Source organism: Podarcis vaucheri (genome assembly GCF_965113315.1).
Source record: "Podarcis vaucheri genome assembly, chromosome: 6".
In the NCBI taxonomy this organism is placed as follows: domain Eukaryota; kingdom Metazoa; phylum Chordata; class Lepidosauria; order Squamata; family Lacertidae; genus Podarcis; species Podarcis vaucheri.
In genome coordinates, this window is record NC_138764.1 from 99,696,126 (window position 1) to 99,715,988 (window position 19,863).

At 45.3% G+C, this 19,863-nt stretch overlaps 1 protein-coding gene across 9 annotated transcripts in view; it reads right to left on the bottom strand.

The window, feature by feature from the left end:
• The window catches only part of KCNQ2 (potassium voltage-gated channel subfamily Q member 2), a 149,982-nt gene that overhangs the window by 43,494 nt on the left and 86,625 nt on the right, over positions 1–19,863 (bottom strand). For 6 of the 9 annotated variants that reach the window (XM_082225915.1, XM_082225914.1, XM_082225916.1 and 3 more), the window contains exon 9: positions 4,797–4,826. The exons of the other annotated variants lie outside the window; for them this stretch is intronic. In XM_082225915.1, the coding sequence (XP_082082041.1) occupies positions 4,797–4,826 (30 nt within the window). The remainder of the gene's footprint in view (positions 1–4,796; positions 4,827–19,863) is intronic. 9 annotated transcript variants of the gene reach the window in all.

Below are 19,863 nucleotides of genomic sequence, written 5' to 3' on the forward strand. Positions count from 1 at the left end.
AATGTAATGAACAGAAACTCTGCCTTGAAACTAGAAAATATGGGCTGTAGTGGCCTTGGCAACTGGTGGTTGCCAAGCAACAGAGCCCAAGGCCTTCCTTCTTACTGGCAGCACTGGATCTTTACTGGTGGTTGCTGAGCTACATAGTTGGACTGAAGTCCTGTCTCCCCACTTCTGCTTGTTGCTAATAAAACTAATTCTGGCCATAATCAGGGCAAAACAGGTTCTAGAAACATGGATATATGACCACAAGTGTAGACTGGAATCCAGTATTTGTAATACTGTATACCCAGTGCTATATTTTTCTAGAAAAAGAGGTGCCGGAACTCACCATGAACACCTCCCACGTTCTCTTAGAATAGCAATGGTGCTCAAACTGAGTTCCTGTGAGTTCCGGCTGAAAAAAAAGCCCTGAGTATACATTATTTTCAGGCAGAAATTAATTGGGAAGGGTTTGAAGGGCAGTTCTCAAGCAGAATTTTTTTTGCTTCAGTTCCCTTGCAAAAATGCTCATGTTCACCATTCCCAATATTGATTTTATTGTGCAGACCAAAACATTGAAAGTACCAAATTTGCCAAGTTGGACGTTATTGCCTTATATAACTCAAGGCTTTGATGCATCCCTCAAAAATTAATGCGGGAAGAGAGACAACATGCCTAAGAACTCTCTTGTTTTTAATTTATCCTGGACAGCTCTGTTGTTGCATGCTTGGACTCAGTGATATTTTAATATCCTCTCTTTTAATATCCTTGTTGGAAAGGAGCATGCTTCACTTAAACAGCTAGGCGCAGAGATTTAAACCATCAGGATGAAAACACAGCGCATGCAGCCCAACACAATCAAGTCTTCGGATTCCTGCCTGGTTCATTGACTTCATTACGCACATCACTCATGGGAAGCTAAAAGTCGTCATTAAGATGGACAATCTGCTCTTCTGCTGCAGTAGCATGTAAAATAGGAGGATACCAGTTGCTCACTGCCCATAGCAAAAGGGAAACACAGGTGGCTAATTACTGAGAAGCACACACATCATTAAGGCAAGGTCAGTAACGCTGGGCCATGCCTCGAAGCGGTCAGCTAACGATACCGGACACAAAAACACAAGAATGGGCTGGACGAAACAATACACAACTCCCACAAAATGCACGCGTGCACACACCACGAAGGGTTAATTTTATTTGTTACACATGAAGCAGTTCCAAGGGCAGGGGAGCACGGGGAAAGAGAGAGGGGACTGGGAGGAGGAGAGCAACTCAAGGAAACAGTTCAGAGTGGAGACAGGTTAAGTGAAGGGATGGAAGTCAGAGCCAAGTGGAAGTATTTTGAAGACCGTTTGTACAATGTCAGTAGGAAGCTGCCTTCTACTCCAGCGCATATATTTTGTGGGATGAGCACAGCTACTTACCCATTTTTACAGCAGGGAAAACAATGCATTGAGAGGAACTAGGCTGCTTCTGGCAGATGGAAGTGGTTGAAATGGTGCAATGCTCATCAACTGTTGCGGCACAACCTACGGACGGGTTGTGGCCTTACCTAAAGTGAGTTGCACCAATGAAGCCACTAACATCTACCAGAGGGAAAGACGAGGATAAAGACCAATGTGATATGCAGTAGCTTTGCAAAAACAAAAAAAGTGGTGTTTTTTTAAACAAGCGACAGGGTGGACATAGAAACAAGTGGGTATACATTGGCTGCTTAAAAGGGGAAAAGAAGACCCTAGACAGCCCTGATCCAGCAATTAACTTGTTGGAATGTATGTACATCTACTATGTTCTTTGCAAAGCATGGTTTAAAGACCTATACAGCCTAGGACCCTCGTATCTACGGGACCACCTCTCCTGGTATGTCCCACAGAGGAACTTACGGTCTTCAAACAAAAACATCCTGAAGGTCCCAGGCCACAGAGAGGTTAGGCTGGCCTCAACCAGAGCCAGGGCTTTTCGGCTGCGGCTCCAATCTGGTGGAACGCTCTGCCACAAGAGACTAGGGCCCTGCGGGACTTGACATCTTTCCGCAGGGTCTGCAAGACAGAACTGTTCCACCAGGCCTTTGGCCAGGGCACAGCCTGACTCCCTCCTTTGGCAATCTTCACAGAACTCTAGCCCAATGGTTGCCATCAATTTGATTTGAATTAATTTTATAATGAAATGATTTTAGAATGTTGTATTATTTTATTGTTGTTAGCCGCCCTGAGCCCGGCTTCAGCTGGGGTGGGCGGGATATAAATAAAAATGTTGTTATTATTATTATTATTATTATTATTATTATTATTATTTGGTGAGGATCACCCACCGGGTCTTAAATTACAAATTTTACGTCTGTCTTCATTCAAACAGAAAAGGATTAAGAAAAGAAAAGTGAAAGGGTGAGTGAGATGTGAAAAGAGAGAAAAGGAGAACGGTAGGTACACTGGAAGGCAGTTTTTCTTAAAAATTGTCCCATGTTGCCAAAAGCTGCTGGATACCTGTATCACTCATCCTTCCTTCACGACCATTGGGCTTAGCTCTTTCAAAAGCAAGGGTGTAGATCCAATTCAGACATTACCAAGGTGCCAAGGAAGCAAACAAAATTCCACTTCCCACTATGTTCTACATCACCTCAATGGCAATGAACTTCTTACATGGGGTTGTGCCGATTACAGCATTCCCCAGCCCCCAAAATACCACTGATATCCAGCTTTGTGGGACGGAACAAAATAAATGAGCGGCATTCAACTTTTACTCAGAGTAGGCCTGTTGAGATTAATGAGCATGACTCAGTTGGGTCCATTAATTTCAATAGGTCAATGGTGAGTAAAAGCTGAATACCACCCAATCCAGATAACCCCCCTCACGATCAAGTCTTTATACATTATGCCAGCTGCACAGAACCTAAAAATAAGGAAGTGAATTTCTAGAAATGAGGACCAGTTTTAATGGAGGCCCATATGTTTGCTATTTTATACATTCCACTTGACATGACTTTGCTTTTTTATTTAATCCTCTGCCCCAGGGCATGGTAAATAGAGATAGAAAGGCAAAAACTCTCTTTGACGCCAGTAGGAGTTTTGAAATTATTGCTATTAGAGTTGTCAGACCTCCGCGCTGGTCTGAAGTCACCAGGTTTGCCTGTTCCCCTCCAAGTGGCAGGGGGAGGGTTTGAATAACCAGGTGACAAAGAGAATGCCTTTAAAAAATGTATATATTAAGCAGACTATGTGTGCAGTTCCCAGCTTCAGACTGGCAGGAGCTGGCTGCAAATTATTGTGTGTCTTGGGGAGCTGTTGTGACCTCCACCACTCCCTCCTTCCCTCTCCCAATTAACCTCCATCTCCAGGACTCAGTGGTGGGAGCGAACACAGAGGAAGAATGGCCCATGACATCACCAGGGTCCGCCTCCTGTGACAGCCCCTGGGGCCACCCCTAGGTCTCAGTTTGGGGCCCTGAAATCTCAAGGTGTGGGATGCTCCTGACCTATCAACCCTTAAATGCTATGTAATATTTGTGAGTGGGGGAAAGAATGATTCTTTTCAAATTGCGGCAGAGAGCATTAAAACATCACTGCCACCCAGATCCCCATGCAGTTGGTTTTAATTTTTAGAACCTTGACATTACATCACATGACACATTTAGAGTAACATGTAAGGTAAAGGTAAAGGGACCCCTGACCACTAGGTCCAGTCGTGGCCGACTGTGGGGTTGTGGCGCTCATCTCACTTTATTGGCCGAGGGAGCTGGTGTACAGCTTCCAGGTCATGTGGCCAGCATGACTAAGCCGCTTCTGGCAAACCAGAGCAGCGCACGGAAACGCCGTTTACCTTCCCGCCGGAGCGGTACCTATTTATCTACTTGCACTTTGACATGCTTTCGAACTGCTAGGTGGGCAGGAGCAGGGACGAGCAATGGGAGCTCACCCCGTCGCGGGGATTCGAACCACCGACCTTCTGATCGGCAAGTCCTAGGCTCTGTGGTTTAACGCACAGCGCCACCCGCGTCCCTAGAGTAACATGTAGTTAGGCCCTAAAAGACACAGTAAGAAGGTCCAATGCCCAGCAACTCTCATTAAAAAGAATCTCAGGCAGCAGGTTTTTCCAGCATGCCGGACACCTGCTGCCAGCTAGAGTAGACAGTATTGGGTTCTATGGACCAATGGCATGACTTGCTATAGGGTGGTTTCCTGCATTCAGTGGCTGCATAGAGGACAGAAATTAGAGGATGTGAAGATTGTGGTGGAGGCAGGAAGGAAGTTAGTAGATAAAGGGAATGCAGAGGAGGGAGGAGGGATCAGCAGGAGTGCTATAGAAAGCCATCAATTGACAAAAATATAAAACACACTTAAAAGGACTGGTGCGAAGCACTGTGCCCAGTTATAAAGCAAGATTGCCCTCATAGCAGTGTCTGTTTATTCATACAGCCACAGGCCAGGTGAATGGTGAAGATCCAGTTCTCTCCTAGATTTTAGGGAAACCCAGTCACCCTTTGTAGATGTATAAACACAGGGTGCTTAAAATGTTTGCTGGGAAAAGACAAACTCATCCGGCCCTCCGTACTCACCAGTTTTCTTCTTAATTTGAAAGAGCCATTTCTCGACCCCATATTGCAAAGCAATATCTGATACGTTTTGCAGAGAAGGTGCACGGAATCGTAATATTGTGTAGGTGTTGGTGCCTGGCTATGTGGCTTTGTCGCCTGCGTTGTGTAGAGGGTCTCTCTTTTCATGTGTCTAAAACCAAGCTTAGCAGGGTTCATTCCCAACAAAACAAAACAAAACGACCACAACATGACACACGAACTTCAATCCACATGCATCTCCATACCTGGAAGCCCCATAGGTTTGCGTTTGTGAGCTTTAGGTTTCGAGTGTTTTCAAAAAAGGGGGGAGGGAAGGTGGGGTAAGAAAAAAAGAGGACGGGAGAAACCAAAAGGGGAGAAAGCAAAGTTTTTTTTTAAAAAAAAAGGAAGGTGGGAAGAAAAGAAACAGAACGAAGAAAATTAGCACATGAGCTATGAGAGTTCCATCGAGCAGGTAAACTCTGAAAGGGCTCAGCAGTCAGTCCACTTTAGAGGCCTAGATTCAGCATAATATTTTAAACACATAAATCTATTGGTCAAAACTAGTTTCTGGATTGTGAGCAATTGGGGTGGGTGTGGTGGGTGCCAAGGAAAAACTAGAAGTGCATTTTATGCTCCTGCGCAGCCAAGACTTTGCCTGCTCCACACCTGACATCGCCTAGGGCATCAGGTAGCTAGCTACAGGTTGGGTAAAACAGCCTCACAGGCCAATTTAGGACCACTATTGAGTCATATTGGGTCTGCAGACCATAGGTTTCCCCACTGTTGATGTAGAACAAACCACAGTAAGGTTACAGCCGAGGAAAGGATTCCTGTAAGTGAGCCGATCAACAAACTGTTGCCCAAGGCCAAATAAACGTCACCCTCCAAAATGATGATGAAGAAGAAGAGTTTGGATTTGATATCCCGATTTATCACTACCCTAAGGAGTCTCAAAGCGGCTAACATTCTCCTTTCCCTTCCTCCCCCACAACAAACACTCTGTGAGGTGAGTGGGGCTGAGAGACTTCAAAGAAGTGTGACTGGCCCAAGGTCACCCAGCAGCTGCATGTGGAGGAGCGGAGACACAAACCCAGTTCCCCAGATTACGAGACTACCGCTCTTAACCACTACACCACACTGATCTCCTTTATTACATCTCTCTGCTGTTCCAACATCAATAAAGACCGTAAGGATGAGCAAAACCTGTCCACTTACAATAGATTTGGTGCATGAAGCCAATGTTAAGATTCCCCAAAGGAGTATTCTTCCTCTCAACCACCATCAAGGTGCCACCATGACCACATCTACGCAGCATCAGCTACCACCTGACATCAGCTTTCTACAAATTCTGATCTTCCAAAGGATTGTCAGAGCTGTAGTTTGGAGGGGAAGGCTGTGGATTTCATTTTAGCGATTCCTAACCCACGAACGCATGCCCTCAACAGAGCTAGTCCCTTGGTGAGGAAGATATTGTTGTTAAACTGGTTTGAGCAGGGTAGGTGTGCCCTAAATAGCTGTGAGGAGGTGGAAACCCCATTCACTGTCCCAATAGATAGGCTATTAAAATTCAAAAGACCCTGGAGCCACAGTTCAATGATAAAGCATATGCGTTGCACGGGAAAGGTCCCAACTTCAATCCCAGCATCTCAACATATTACATACACTTAACGGGGACCAAAGATGGGCATGTCCGCGATTGCAAGTTTCTCCCCACTTGTCTACTGCGCACCGTTTACAAGGGTCACTAGGAACATCTCAGGCATGTGTTTAATGGCCTGAAGGAAGAGGGCAGAACAGGGCGGAATGAAAGCGGTTATCTCTGTAAAGGATGAAAGCTTCAGCCAGAATGGAGCACCAAAAGACTTCAATTAACTGGAAATCATAACCGCAAATTGTGAAAATTGGAAAGCTGTCTTCGACAAACTCGCCAGAAATTCTGCACACCACACATTACGAAATTCAAACATTGCCTACAATGGCAGGTGTAATTTTAAAAAAATCTGATTTGAGACCACCCAGAACTTTGCAAAATTGCATTTAAGCTGATGCACATCAACTCTGCACACCCTGAACAAGATTTGAGTAGAGCAAGCATTTGTCTTCAATTCAAATCCTTATATTTTCAATCCCGCCTCTTCCCAGTGTTCTCCCCAATTTTCAGCTGGCTCATAAAATCAATGCAGATGCCTGAAAGAATTTGAGCTACTTTGCATATATATATATTTAACTGCAGCTTATTTTGCTCCACACATCATTGTTCTGGTTTGGAAAGCTTTCGCCATCTTTTCTTATATATTTAGTAACAGCAGAAATGATAAAATGTTGAGCTAGATGCTCTCTCTGAAGAGATAAACGGGAGACAGGCTTCTACCATGCTGCAGGTGGGGGCTCCAGCAATAAGATGTTTTTCAAGACATAAAAATCCCCGCAAACAGAAGATAAGCATGTCAGGAAGAAAGCCAGGCTAAATCCTGATGGGAAAAGAAGTGTTCCTACCTTCCTTCTGAGGCAGGATAAGCTGAGAAGAGCTTGCTCCTTAAGGAAGCAACAGTGTCCCTAAAGTTAGACATCCTAGATCTGTGCACAAGGAAATCCAGACCTGCAGGGTAGGATTAAACCAAGGGTTCATCTGGATTTCCTTTAGTGCTGCACTTCTAGGCCCAGGTCCACTCTTTACTGCAGAATTGGAGCAAACAGCAATCTGCAGAAACCCCTAGAATCATAGAGTTGGAATAGACCACAAGGGCCATCGAGTCCAACCCCCTGCCAAGCAGGAAACACCATCAGAGCACTCCTGACATATGGTTGTCAAGTCTCTGCTTAAAGACCTCCAAAGGAGGAGACTCCACCACACTCCTTGGCAGCAAATTCCACTGTCAAACAGCTCTTACTGTCAGGAAGTTCTTCCTAATGTTTAGGTGGAATCTTCTTTCTTGTGGTTTGGATCCATTGCTCCGTGTCCGCTTCTCTGGAGCAGCAGAAAACAACCTTTCTCCCTCCTCTATATGATAGCCTTTTATATATTTGAACATGGCTATCATATCACCCCTTAACCTCCTCTTCTCCAGGCTAAACAGGCTAACCTCCTCTTCTCCCTAATTGCTGTTTGTTCTGATTCAGCATTAAAGAGTGAGTTTTCACAGGGAAAGGACCACACTGGGAGGGGAAACTGTGCCTAGAAAGCGCGGGGGGAAAGGTAAGTGTGAATCATAGAATTGTAGAGTTTGAAGGGGCCACATCTAGTCCAACCCGCTGCAATGAGGGGCTTTTGCCCAATGTGGGGCTTGAACTCACAAGAGTGGGCCCTAAATTGTTGTGGAACATGTGTGCTAAATCTGCGCAGAAGGGGAACCCCCAGGCCAGTCCTGTTGCCCGAGCAGACTTTGCTCTGCACATGCATTCCCCACTTAAGACTACATTGAATTTGCAGGGAGGAAGGACAGACCTTAGGAAAATACTTTTAATTCTCCAGGTAGCATAAGCAACAGAGCTCTTCTTATCATTATATACTCTAGATGACACCAAACTGGGAGGAGTGGCTAACACCCCAGAGGACAGGATCACACTTCAAAACGACCTTGACAGATTAGAGAACTGGGCCAAAACAAACAAGATGAATTTTAACAGGGAGAAATGTAAAGTATTGCACTTGGGCAAAAAAAATGAGAGGCACAAATACAAGATGGGTGACACCTGGCTTGAGAGCAGTACATGTGAAAAGGATCTAGGAGTCTTGGTTGACCACAAACTTGACATGAGCCAACAGTGTGACGCGGCAGCTAAAAAAGCCAATGCAATTCTGGGCTGCATCAATAGGAGTATAGCAACTAGATCAAGGGAAGTAATAGTGCCACTGTATTCTGCTCTGGTCAGACCACACCTGGAGTACTGTGTCCAGTTCTGGGCACCACAATTCAAGAAGGACACTGACAAACTGGAACGTGTCCAGAGGAGGGCAACCAAAATGGTCAAAGGCCTGGAAACGATGCCTTATGAGGAACGGCTAAGGGAGCTGGGCATGTTTAGCCTGGAGAAGAGGAGGTTAAGGGGTGATATGATAGCCATGTTCAAATATATAAAAGGATGTCACATAGAGGAGGGAGAAAGGTTGTTTTCTGCTGCTCCAGAGAAGCGGACACGGAGCAATGGATCCAAACTACAAGAAAGAAGATTCCACCTAAACATTAGGAAGAACTTCCTGACAGTAAGAGCTGTTCGACAGTGGAATTTGCTGCCAAGGAGTGTGGTGGAGTCTTCTACTTTGGAGGTCTTTAAGCAGAGGCTTGACAACCATATGTCAGGAGTGCTCTGATGGTGTTTCCTGCTTGGCAGGGGGTTGGACTCGATGGCCCTTGTGGTCTCTTCCAACTCTATGATTCTATGATTCTATGATTCTATGATTCTAGATAAATACACTTCTGCCCAACTCAGGAAGACAAATTCTGCCATTCTGCGGTGGCTGAGTTATAGCCTGCTATAGCACTTTTTAAGATTTAACCAGAGTAGCTTTCCTGCAGATGAAATCACTGCCTATAATAATAAAGAGGCTCTCTGGTGACTTACAAGATTTAATTAATCCTCTTCATTTGAAAGGCAAGTGTTATTAATCCTAATTACAAAGAAGAGAGTTAAACCTCCACCGTGTGTGACCTTCTCAGCATCACCTTAAAGATCAGTCTGATGCAGAGAGGACAGTGAGAAAAATCTAGATGTATAATTCACATAAAAATGCAGGATTTCTCCATCTGGAGTATATTTAAAAGTGGCATTTTGTAAATCATAGCATCTAAAATTAAATTATTCGATCACTTTGGAAATGTCTATGCAATATCCATTGGGAATCGGAGCAGTGCATGGATTGGGACTCTATTATGATGGACAGATCCTTTCTCTTTGCAACACTCTGTTGCTTGTCTCCTTTCCTCCACTGATGATGAAATTCTCCTTAAGAACATCTGTGCCTTTCTTCCCCTCTATTCCCAGTCTCCGACTTTTCTAACTGATAATTTCAAAATGGAGTTGCCTTTTTGCAATTAATAAAGGGGATGGGGGTTGGTTGTGAGCAGAAGAATATGGGATGACTGGCATGGGCTGAGCTTGTCCTTTATTTCCATGAAGTTCTGCACCGTCCTACCTCATTGATGGAAACTGAGCAGAATGTTTCAGGGTTTTTTCTGAATGACTTTTGTACATGCATGCATTTAACCCTAATGATGATGATGATGATGTTATTTGTACCCCACCTATCTGACTGGGTTGCGCCATCCACTCTGGGTGGCTGCCAATAAATATAAAAGCATAATAAAACATTGTACATTAAAAAGCTTCCCTATACAGGGCTGCCTTCAGATGCCTTCTAAAGGTTACATAGTTACTCATCTCCTTGACATCTGATCGGAGGGTGTTTCATAAGGTGGGTGCCACTACAGAGAAGGACCTTTGCCTGGTTCCCTGTACCTTCACTTCTCACAGTGAGGGAACCGCCAGAAGGCTCTCAGAGCTGGACCTCAGTGTCCGGGCTGAACGATGGGGGTGGAGACGCTCCTTTAGGTATACAGGGCTGAGGCTGTTTAGGGCTTTAAGGGTCAGCACCAACACTTAGAATTCTGCTCAGAAATGTACTGGGAGCCAATGTGGGCCTTTCAGGACCAGTGTTATATGGTCCTGGCAGCTTCTCCAAGTCACCAGTCTAGCTGACACATTCTGGATTAGTTGTAGTTTCCGAGTCACCTTCAAAGGTAGCCCCAAAGGTAGATCACATTATAATAGTACAAGCGGGAGATAACCAGACAGGTACCAGAAGGTCAGTCTGCAAGCAAGTAGAGTCTCAGCCAGCGTACCAGATAGAGCTGGTAAACAGCTGCCCTGGATACATAAAGTGGGGGAGAGTTGGCTTCCCACAATTGCACAGGGCTGGGTTCAACTCATAAGTCCTGCTTGCAGAAGCCAGTGCAAAGTCTTCCACGAATGCAACATTCCCTCCACTCTCCTCCATACCCCACATGCCCCCCCAAAAAAAAATTAGCCAGAGGACCCTCAGAACAGCACATGAGGTGAGGAGCAGAGGGATCATTCCTTCTGAAATACCCTGAGCTGATGGAATAATTTATTTAGTGTTACACTGAATTCCTCCCCAGGATACCAAATCCTGGAGGAAAAAAATCAACAACGAACCTAAATTATGTAATCCCTGTGAAAAGCTACAGAGAAACCGATAAAACTTTGTCCCTAACTCCAGCTCTGCAAGCCTGAAGATGCGCCTTCAGAGGTGAAATGAACAAGGTGTTTAGAAGCTCTTGTCGGCTTTATATCACAGTCTGCTGTGAAGGCACTTCTGTGAACTCACGGGACATTCCTTCCTGTTCACTTTTGGGACTAAATCCTTGTGCGCAACCTTGCTTAAACTCCAGAACTGTGTGAATTGCTGCAAATAATTGATGGGGGAATGGAATTGATAAAGGATTGTCTGCACTGTGGAGGTGAAACGAGCAAGAGTTCCCCCACCCCCATGCCAGGAAGACACTTTTCCCACTTCAAAAACAAGCGGGAGAAGGTATCAGTTTTATGACAGCTCTTTTTCACCTTGGGACTTACTTAACTCTCCTGTCAGCCCAACCACCTGAAGTGCTCCAAAATATCTGGAGAGCATCACATTGGGGGAAGACTGACCTATCCACAGCAGTATCCTGACTCTCTCCCTACCATATTGTGACCAGCTCTATGCAATCACCCGTAAGAGCAGAGATACTTTGGACCACAGATCACCAGTGCTGAAGCAATGATTCTTCAACATCAACTTCGTTGGACCGGTCATGTTTTGCAAATGCCTGATTATCGTCTTCCAAAGCAACTTCTCTATTCCGAACTTAAAAATGGAAAGTGTAATACTGGTGGTCAGCAAAAGAGGTTTAAAGACTCTCTCAAGGAAAATCTAAAAAAATGTAGTATAAACACCGACAACTGGAAAACACTGGCCTGTGAGCGCTCCAGCTGGAGAACAGCCTTTACCGAAGGTGTCATGGGCTTTGAAGACACTCAAAATCAGGACCCAAGGGAGAAACGTGCTAGGAGGAAGGCACGCTTGGCAAATCCACACCATGATCTACTCCCACCCGGAAACCAATGTCCCCACTGTGGAAGGACGTGTGGATCCAGAATTGGTCTCCACAGTCACTTACGGACTCATTGTTAAAACCGTGTTGATGGAAGACAATCTTACTCTGCTACGAGGGAAGAAGAAGAAGAAGAAGAAGAAGAAGAAGAAGAAGAAGAAGAAGAAGAAGAAAAGCAACAGGATATTTTGCTTTTTGTTAAAAAGATGGGGCAGGGGAATGGCTGGGATCCAAAGATCTCATTTGATCCTTGTTTGAAATACTTATGTGATCCTTTCATGCTCTAAAAATAAGAAGCAAAGCAGTTCACAAAACAGCACGTCTACAAAAGGGCGACGTTAAACTAGAGGCTGACGCCAGGAGTCACCCATAAAACCCTGTTTTAAAAAAGCAAACATGCCAAGAAAACAGCAGCAGATAAAACAGCACACCAAAAAAACTAGTGCCAGGCCAAAAATTATCCATTTAAAAGCTTTTTCTAAACAACATAATGGTTTTTTAAAGAAAACCAAGTGCTGTTGTACACTGTGTGGGATATAGAAACAATGGATATTGAAACAAGGATACAACTGAAAACAAATAAAACATCATAAAAACGTAGAAAAGCAAATTAAAATCAAATTAAACAGAGATTAATTGGATCCCGGTATTAAGGTCCAGTCAAATGGATCAGGGGAATCCTGAGCAAAAAAGATACATCTTTACAAGATGTTGGAAGCATCTGATGGGCAATGTCTGCTGTATGGTAGAGGGAAGAAGGTAATTCAATAGGATTGGGGCAACAACAGACAATGCCCTGTCGCGTATTCCACGCGGCGTTTTCAGCAAAACACTAAGAGTTCCAGGTTTTTCAGTGCAGTCCTTTTTAATGTGAGCTATATACAGGCATTACAAAAGAAACAGTCCATACAGAGTACTTACAAACGAATACTCTCCACCATAGCACCACCACACTACAGCACAACCACCACACCTCCTGTTAAACAGGCTTTCCTTTTTAAAACAGGTGATAGCCAATTACACTAATCACACTCCTGCTGAGTCACTCTCACCCAGCAGAGTATTGCATCATCCTGTTGAAGCCTGCAGACTTATCCAGTATCCTGCGAATCCCAACACTCCTCCTTAAGTCAAAGGCTTGAGACCCAATAATTCTCTTAAGTCTTGAAATTTAGGAGCATCCAAACATTTTGTATACAAATCTGCCACATTACATTTTGTGTTACACTGCTGTACCTTTAACACATTTCTTTCCAAAGCATTTTTCACATTTCCGTATCTTATCGCAATATGTTTACTCTTGCTCTTAAATTTCTGTTGGTTAGCAAGCTGTTGTGCAGCCATGTTGTCACTTAGCACAGTGATTGGCATTTCAGAAGGTATTCCAAGCTCTTTGGTTAGGCAAGCAAACCACTCTATTTGTGACACACATTCGCTTATGGCTGAGTACTCTGCTTCACAAGTACTTGTGGCAACAAATGTTTGTTTCTGGGATTTCCACTGAACCAGGGCATTTCCAATATATATGGCATAGCCAGTGGTAGACTTTCAATTTTCTCTGTCCCCCCAGCTGGCATCAGCGTATGCATACACTTGCTGATTATATCCTGTATCCAGCACCAGTTTGTAATCTTTTGTGCCTTTCAGATACCTTAGGATTCTTTTAAGTGCTACCCAATCTCTCTGAGCCGGATCTGCACTTCTTTGGCTTAACATGTGCACTGCCAATGTTATGTCGGGTCTTGTCCAACAACTTAAATATAACAAAGAACCCAACAGAGAATGAAACGCTGTTGTATTCTCACATTTTTGCCCTTCTGGTTCACTTTTGTACTGGGTAGTTATGGGAGTGTCAACCTCATTTGCCCTCTCCATTCCATATGTCTTCAGTAACTTTTCGATTTTTTCCTTCTGACTCAGAGAGTAAATGCCCTCTTCATTTCTCTGAACCTCTACTCCTAAGTAATTCTGAATCTCTCCCAAATACTTCAGTTTGTATTTGTTACCTAGGCTGTTTATAAACCAAGACACTTGCTTTTGTGCAGTTGTTATTAGACAGATATCATCAACATACAAAAGTAAATAACAAACACTTCCTTGCACCATTGCTGAATATAAACAGGAATCAGCCAGGCTTTGTTTGAATCCCATCTTTTTCAAAGTTGTGTCTATGCATTCATGCCATAGATGTGCACTTTGGTGCAAACCGTATAGTGCCCTTTGCAGTTTTAATACCATACTGTCTTTTTCTAGCTCATAACCTGGTATTTGCTGTAAATATACTTCAGCGTCAATAGGAGCATTTAAATATGCTGAGGCAACATCAAAATGATTAACTTTTAACCCTCTCAGACTTGCCATTGCTAAAACTGATTTTACTGTTTCAGCCTTTGCTGTTGGGGGAAACACTTCATCATATTGTATCATTTTCCTCTGTGTAAAGCCCCGTGCAACCAACCTGGCTTTCCTCTGACAACTACCATCAGCCAGCTTTTTCACTTTAAAAACCCACTTACAGCTTATGGGCTTTTTACCTTCAGGCAATTCTGTAGGTACAAACATATTGTTGTTTAGCAGAGAGTTATACTCTGCCTGCATTGCCTTTAACCACGCCTCTTTCTCTAGAGTAGGTAACTCTTGCACTTCTTCAAAGTTTTCTGGCTCAGTTACACAAACCTGGTTTATGGTGGCTGGGAACCCATAACGGTCTGGAGGTTGACCTTTATTACTTCTTGCAGACCTCCTTGGTTCATTAATCTCACCCCCTGGACTACCTTCAGGACTGCTTTTGGGGTGGATAGACTCTGGAGATCTACCTCCTCCTGTCCCTGTTGCACTTTCTTCTCTCCCCTGCTCCATGCTAGCAGCTGGAGAAAAATGCTCAACCTTTACTTCCTCCCTTTCAGTTTCTCTGGGAGAGCTGCCAATTCTTAGCTTTGTTTCAGCTGCCTTATCAGGTATGCTCGGCAGTAAAACTTTTTCTGGCAGCAGGTTTGCATGTATCTTGGGCCAATTTCTTTGCTCATTAAAGCTGGCTGATCTACTATAACTCAAAAGGTTTTTATCATCTTCAAACCTGTAGGCTTTCGTACCACTTTCATACCCAAGAAATAGCAACTGCTGTGCCCTTTTCCCACCTTTTCTTCGGTTTTTCACAGGTATGTCAACCCATGCCTTTGTCCCAAAGATTCTTAAATGTTGCAAACTGGGACTTTTGTTATAGAGAATTTTATAGGGTATGTCATCTAGTACCCTTGACCACAAGCGATTCCCAATATAATTCGCGGTCTTAATACTTTCAGCCCAGTACTTAATTGGAAGATTTGCATCTGCTAACAATGCTTTCATTTGTGTCTGCAAGACACCTCCTCTACGCTCCTGAGGCGTGGCCACATTGGTAAGCCTATGTTTAATCCCTTGGGCACGCAACCAGTTTCTTAGGGAGCTTGCCATAAACTCCCCTCCCCTGTCTGATTGAATAGAAGACACCTTTTCACCAAGTTGCCTTTCTACCCTGGGCAACGTCAGACTTTTGCTTTAATGGATAGACCCAGCCAAATCTAGAAAAATCATCCACTAGGATCAAACAATACTTGTTGTGGGAGACACTAGGTGGAAAAGGACCAGTTACATCAGCATGGATCAACTCCAGTGGTTTTTTGGTTTCTCTCTGGCTTGCACTTGCTACTGGGCAAGCCCTGCTTTTAACCTCATTGCAGATATTGCAGTCTAAGTAATTATTACAACTTTTTTATGTTTTTCATTCCCCCACAAAACTCCAATGTTTTGTTTAGCACCTTATAGCTAGCATGAGCCAGACGCCTGTGCAGGAGATGAATACACATATCATGGGTCGGGACATTTTGCACATTTGCAACCTTAGATTCACACTGCAGTGCATACATATTAGTTCTAAGGCTAGCATTTGCCAACACTGCCCCATTTTGCTTTATCTGGCACTGATCTCCCACAAAATTTACTTCAAAGCCTGCTTTTGCTAAATCAGGAATGCTCAGGAGATTGTTTTGCAAACTAGGCACACACAACACATTCCTGAATGTGTGTCCCAGCTGTGGGAACACAACCTCCCCCTCACAAACCACATTAGCTTTCTGGCCCGTAGCAAGACTTACATGTTTTTTGTTTGAAGCCCTAGCATCAGTTAGCAGTCTTTTTCTTTTACAAAAGGTTTGAGAAGCTCCACTGTCCAGAACCCACAGCTCCTCATTTTCTTGACCATCTGCAGACACCCAAGCAGTAGACTCTCTCTGCTGCCTCTTGTGCTTCCGCTGTTTTTGTTGTTTTCTCGGGCAGTCCCGCAGCAGATGTCCACTGGACTTGCAGCAAAAGCACCTTTTTACTTTGTTGACCACCGGCTGGTCTGCAGCAGCTCCTCCTGGCTGTTTCTCCGGCTCCCGACACCTCTGCTCTTCCCGGCTGTTGTTCCCTCTGGGATGCTCCAACAGCTGGGCTGAGGTCATCTTTCGCTCTGCACGCCTGTCCTCCTCTGCATACAACCGTCCGGTCACGTATTCCAGAGTCAGCTTATCAGTCTCTACAGACTCGAGGGAGTTGACCAGCATATCATAGCTGTCATCAAGGGAACTCAGGACTATAAAGACTTTGTCCTCTTCCCCCACAGGCCTCCCTCTTAAGGCTAGCTCCTGGAAACGGCCTGTTAGGAATTTTAGGTGGTTTACCAGGGAGTCCCCCGGTTTCTTCCAACACCGGTACAGTCTCCTGGTCAGTGTTATCAGTGAGCCAGCTGTCTCTCGCACATGGACAGCCTTGAGCGCATTCCACGCCTCACTTGCCGTCACCTTATCAGCTACGTAGACTAGCTGGCTGTCGTCCACTCCAAGGATGATCGTAGCCAAAGCTTTCTCATCCTTTTCAAGCTGGGCCTCTGCTAGTGCCAGCTTTTCATCGTCGTCCTCATCCTCCTCAGGGGGCTGCGGTGGCTCTTCCACCACTTTCCACAGGCCCTCACGCTTGAGGAAGTGTTGCATGCGGACCGACCAGATGCTGTAGTTCGTGGCCGTCAGCTTCTCTAACAACACACCAGTTCTGGACTGCTCCATCCCTGCAGCTCACCTCCAGCACCCACGGCTAGATAACTGCCACCTGTACTCTTGCGCAGCGGAAGCGTGCTGGGCCCATAACCCTGTCGCGTATTCCACGCGGCGTTTTCAGCAAAACACTAAGAGTTCCAGGTTCTTCAGTGCAGTCCTTTTTAATGTGAGCTATATACAGGCATTACAAAAGAAACAGTCCATACAGAGTACTTACAAACGAATACTCTCCACCATAGCACCACCACACTACAGCACAACCACCACACCTCCTGTTAAACAGGCTTTCCTTTTTAAAACAGGTGATAGCCAATTACACTAATCACACTCCTGCTGAGTCACTCTGACCCAGCAGAGTATTGCATCATCCTGTTGAAGCCTGCAGACTTATCCAGTATCCTGCGAATACCAACATGCCCCCCATAAAGAACTTTCAGCTTGAATTTTTTGGGGGGTGAAACTAGAGAACTAACCCCCCTGAAATTGGAGAGGATGAAGACAGAACTCATTGCCCTTCACTAGAGTTTCTGTGTTGCTCTCAAAGATCACCGGCTGCCATTTTTTCCTCTCAAAAGCCCCCAGCAGAGTCTGTTGCGTCATCTTGTAACCTGGTTCCCAGTGGAGCTGGGTTTATCCACCAGGAGAAAACCCCAGCAGAGGGCAGTAGATGTTGCTCTCCATTCCCCATTAGCACCAGTTGTAGGGTGGCGCGGGAAGTTCCCCCAAACAGGGCATTGAGGGAGCACGAAACTGAGAAAATCCATAAACTCAGAAGAGGGTACAAACCCCACTTGGAATGACCGTCTTGTAAGATCTGGACTCCTCCCATGCAGACTGATGGTGCAAACAGGTGAATAAACCATATTTCTTACAGCTACGATAGTCTCCACTGTGTCTCAATTCTCCAAAGAAACCCCGGGTGAGTGAGTGGCTGGAACTCCATGGGCTCTTGCCACTGCATGGCAGAGAGAGCAGGAGGCACCCAACTTTTGCAACTCTATTTTAAAAACCCGCCCCATGCAATGGAGAGGCACGATGGATATTCAGCATCTCCTAGAATACCACCTCTGGTATCGGTCCCCTCAGTTTAACCTTTGAGGCCGCCTGCCCGCATCCAGCCGACAAGGAAAGGCAGCCATGACTCAATGGATTCATACTATTTTTCGCAGGGCATCTCACGCAGTTTGCCAAATAAGCACATTAAGGATGAAAGAGAGCCTGCACATTGTTGGCCTGGGGATGAATCGCACGCTGTGAAAACCAGGGATGTGGAAAGCGACATGGTCTGCTGTGTTTAGCATCCGGGGAAATACCCCCACCCTGGCTCAGCTCAAGTCAGGATTGCCATATTGTGTCATCTGCCCGCAGTGAAATGACGCAGGCTGCTTCTCAGCTAGGGAGACTTCTGGAAAGGATCCTTCGTTCTGGGAGTTTCTTCTCCCCAAGCGTCATCACGGGGATTCCCTGCGATTTCCATCTAGGCAGCCTGTTCAAGAATATTCCACTGGCCAAGGAACCAGCGTTCTGCAGAGTCCTTTGATGCTAAACTGCTGTCAGTAGAAACCATCCCATTTAAACTTCAAAAATGAAGGGTGCCCTTAAGGTGGTTAGGAATATGGAAGATTTGTTTCAGCGCTGGCCATCTAACAGCACGACCCTGTTTTCTTGGAATAAGACCCACCCTGGTCCATGGGGCTGGTGCCAAGGTGCAGGAGTCCAACCTAAGGTCTGTTTGCCCCCTTGTTTACGAAGCATGGGTCACAATTATGAACTCTGAACTGCAGCCGCCACAGGGGGGATAACAGCACAGGGAGGAAAGAAGAGGTTTTATACAGTTCTGGAAAGGAGCAGTGATGGATTGAACTCTGTGCATGTTTGGAATTCATGCCCTCAGGGCATCTAACAATCAAATGCAGTAATTAAAAGAGAGACCTGGATGAGGATGCTGGTGATTGAGAGCCCATAGCGAAGCCTACCTCACAGAGCTGTTGTTAAATGGGGGGGCAAGAAACATGTACGCTACCCTGAGCTCCTCAGAGAAAAAAGGTGGAGACAGGAAATGTAATGTTGTTGTTGTTTAGTCATTTAGTCGTGTCCGACTCTTCGTGACCCCCTGGACCAGAGCACGCCAGGCACTCCTGTCTTCCACTGCCTCCCGCAGTTTGGTCAAACTCATGCTGGTAGCTTCGAGAACACTGTCCCACCATCTCGTCCTCTGTCGTCCCCTTCTCCTTGTGCCCTCCATCTTTCCCAACACCAGGGTCTTTTCCAGGGAGTCTTCTCTTCTCATGAGGTGGCCAAAGTCTTGGAGCCTCAGCTTCAGGATCTGCCCTTCCAGTGAGCGCTCAGGGCTGATTTCCTTCAGAATGGATCAGTTTGATCTTCTTGCAGTCCATGGGACTCTCAAGAGTCTCCTCCAGCACCAGAATTCAAAAGCATCAATTCTTCGGCGATCAGCCTTCTTTGTGGTCCAGCTCTCACTTCCATACATCACTACTGGGAAAACCATAGCTTTAACTATACGGACCTTTGTTGGCAAGGCGATGTCTCTGCTTTTTAAGATGCTGTCTAGGTTTGTCATTGCTTTTCTCCCAAGAAGCAGGCGTCTTTTAATTTCGTGACTGCTGTCACCATCTGCAGTGATTATGGAGCCCAAGAAAGTAAAATCTCTCACTGCCTCCATTTCTTCCAGGAAATGTTATACATAAGTGATTAAAATCTAAATGTATGTCAGTCAGCATATTTGTTCTTACACAAGGAAGGGATCTGGTACTGGAGAGTCCTCCACAATTGGGAGTGGGGGTGGTTTTTGATTGAGAGTCAAATTTCCTTATACAGTGGTACCTCGGGTTACAAACACCTCAGGTTACAAACACTTCGGGTTACAGACTCCACTAACCCGGAAGCAGTACCTCGGGTTAAGAACTTTACCTCAGGATGAGAACAGAAATCGCACGCCGGCGGCACGGCAGCAGCGGGAGGCCCCATTAGCTAAAGTGGTACCTCAGGTTAAGAACGGTTTCGGTTTAAGAACGGACCTCCGGAACGAATTAAGTTTGTAACCAGAGGCACCACTGTAGATAATCTCTTAGGAATAGTGGGAGGAACTAGCTGGCAGGCCACCAAGGGTGGTTCAGAGCTCAGGG